Source organism: Trachymyrmex cornetzi, unplaced genomic scaffold (assembly GCF_001594075.2).
Source record: "Trachymyrmex cornetzi isolate Tcor2-1 unplaced genomic scaffold, Tcor1.1 scaffold1160, whole genome shotgun sequence".
Classification (NCBI taxonomy): Eukaryota; Metazoa; Arthropoda; class Insecta; order Hymenoptera; family Formicidae; genus Trachymyrmex; species Trachymyrmex cornetzi.
In genome coordinates, this window is record NW_017295720.1 from 117,573 (window position 1) to 119,233 (window position 1,661).

Consider the following 1,661-nt stretch of genomic DNA (forward strand, 5'->3'; position numbering starts at 1 on the left):
CATTACAAATATTTTTTTGATGACAGATGGCGCTGTAATCAGCGAAATTAAAAAATGTGTCTAAAACATTTAAAATATTTCGAGAAACACTCAACGGAGCCCTGGAGTTGGATGGGCGGATAACTTTTCGATTTTGATTTTTTCTTTTTCTGTCAAAGCCAATTACAACGACAGACAGAATACTGAATAAAAAAGATGGAAATTTTTAAGCAAATAGTTAGAAGAAAACAGAAGAAATATTAAACAATTAGTTAGAAGAACTTAAACTGGTATAAATAGATACACACATATGCAATATTAAAAAGATAAGTATGTATTTCCAATACAAATTTTGCTTGGAAACTTACATACATATGTATGAAAGTTCAAACACAGAAAGTTAATGTTTAGGCTGGAATTTTTACAATAAAATTATTGGGACTTTCATCATCTAATATATTTTCACTGCGGAGGGCTCTTTGCACAGAAAAACATTTCTAATGAATACATATGTATTATGTTGCATGGAACATTCATTGAACTCATTGTTACTGCAAATTTACTCGCCGGACGTAAAATTTTACTGAAGTGGATGGTAAAAATTTTTTTAATATTGTATTGTACCACAGTTACCATATTTTTAGGTTAAATTTTAAAAGAAAATTCTGTTCGTGTAGTTACCAAGTTAAATCCTTGAATTGATTTTTCGGAAAATTACAGAAGCATTCCATGTTGAAGCATTTCGGTTTTAGGATATATGGTGAGTGTGGGATCCGTGGCGGTTACGCTGAAATCATTAACATGGATCCGAAAGTGATGAAGGTGCTATTGAAGTCAATTTCTACGATATATCCTATTTAATCTCGGCCAGATTGTGTTGGACGTTGTGATGACTCCACCGCGATCGAATGAGCCATCGTTCGAACTATTCCAGAAGGAGAAGGAAAAAATCTTGCGTTCACTTGCAGAGAAATCGCAACTCATTGACGACATACTCAATAGTATTCCAGGATATAAGGTAACTATCCTTTCACGAAATAGGTAATGAAAGCTATTCGATATTTTTACAATATTTTTTTCCTTTCGAGGCGAATCCGCCGATGGGTGCGATGTACGCGTTTCCACGCTTCGAGCTGCCATCGAAGGCGATTGAGGCAGCGCGAGCGAAAGGCCAGGAACCAGACGTCTTCTACGCGTCCGAATTATTAGAGAATACTGGGATTTTAGTGCTCCCGGGTTCGTACTTCGGTCAAATACCTGGTACGAATCATTTCCGCACTATGATACTGCCGCAAAAGAAGAAAATCGGAACAATGCTCGAAACGCTGAAGCTATTCCACATCAAATTTCTTAAGAAATACAGTTAAATAATACATTTTCAGTTGAGAGAGGAAATTGACAAATTATGAAGAACAGGAATCATACAATGAGGAATGACATCCTACGGTTGTGCATATCCAAGTGAAAGTTTAATTTTTGAATATATTAAGAACGTAAAATATTTTTGTTATAATTCATAATTTATTGACCAGTACTCATTGTTGGTTCTTATTTTTAGATCATTTTAAGGTCGTCTTATGTAATGTCTTAAGAAACGGTGTCCTCTTTATTAGTTTGTAACGATGCACCCCCAAAAGGCATCGTTCCCGGCAATGCGAACATAATTACAGGCCGCGCGAGCT

General features: G+C 35.5%; 1 protein-coding gene across 1 annotated transcript in view; it reads left to right on the forward strand.

Annotated features, from left to right (window-relative positions):
• Positions 1-708: 708 nt before the first annotated feature.
• The window catches only part of LOC108764896 (alanine aminotransferase 1-like), an 8,290-nt gene continuing 7,337 nt past the window's right edge, over positions 709-1,661 (forward strand). The window contains 3 exon segments of the mRNA XM_018513305.1: positions 709-837; positions 839-997; positions 1,068-1,239. Coding sequence (XP_018368807.1) covers positions 709-837; positions 839-997; positions 1,068-1,239 — 460 coding nt within the window.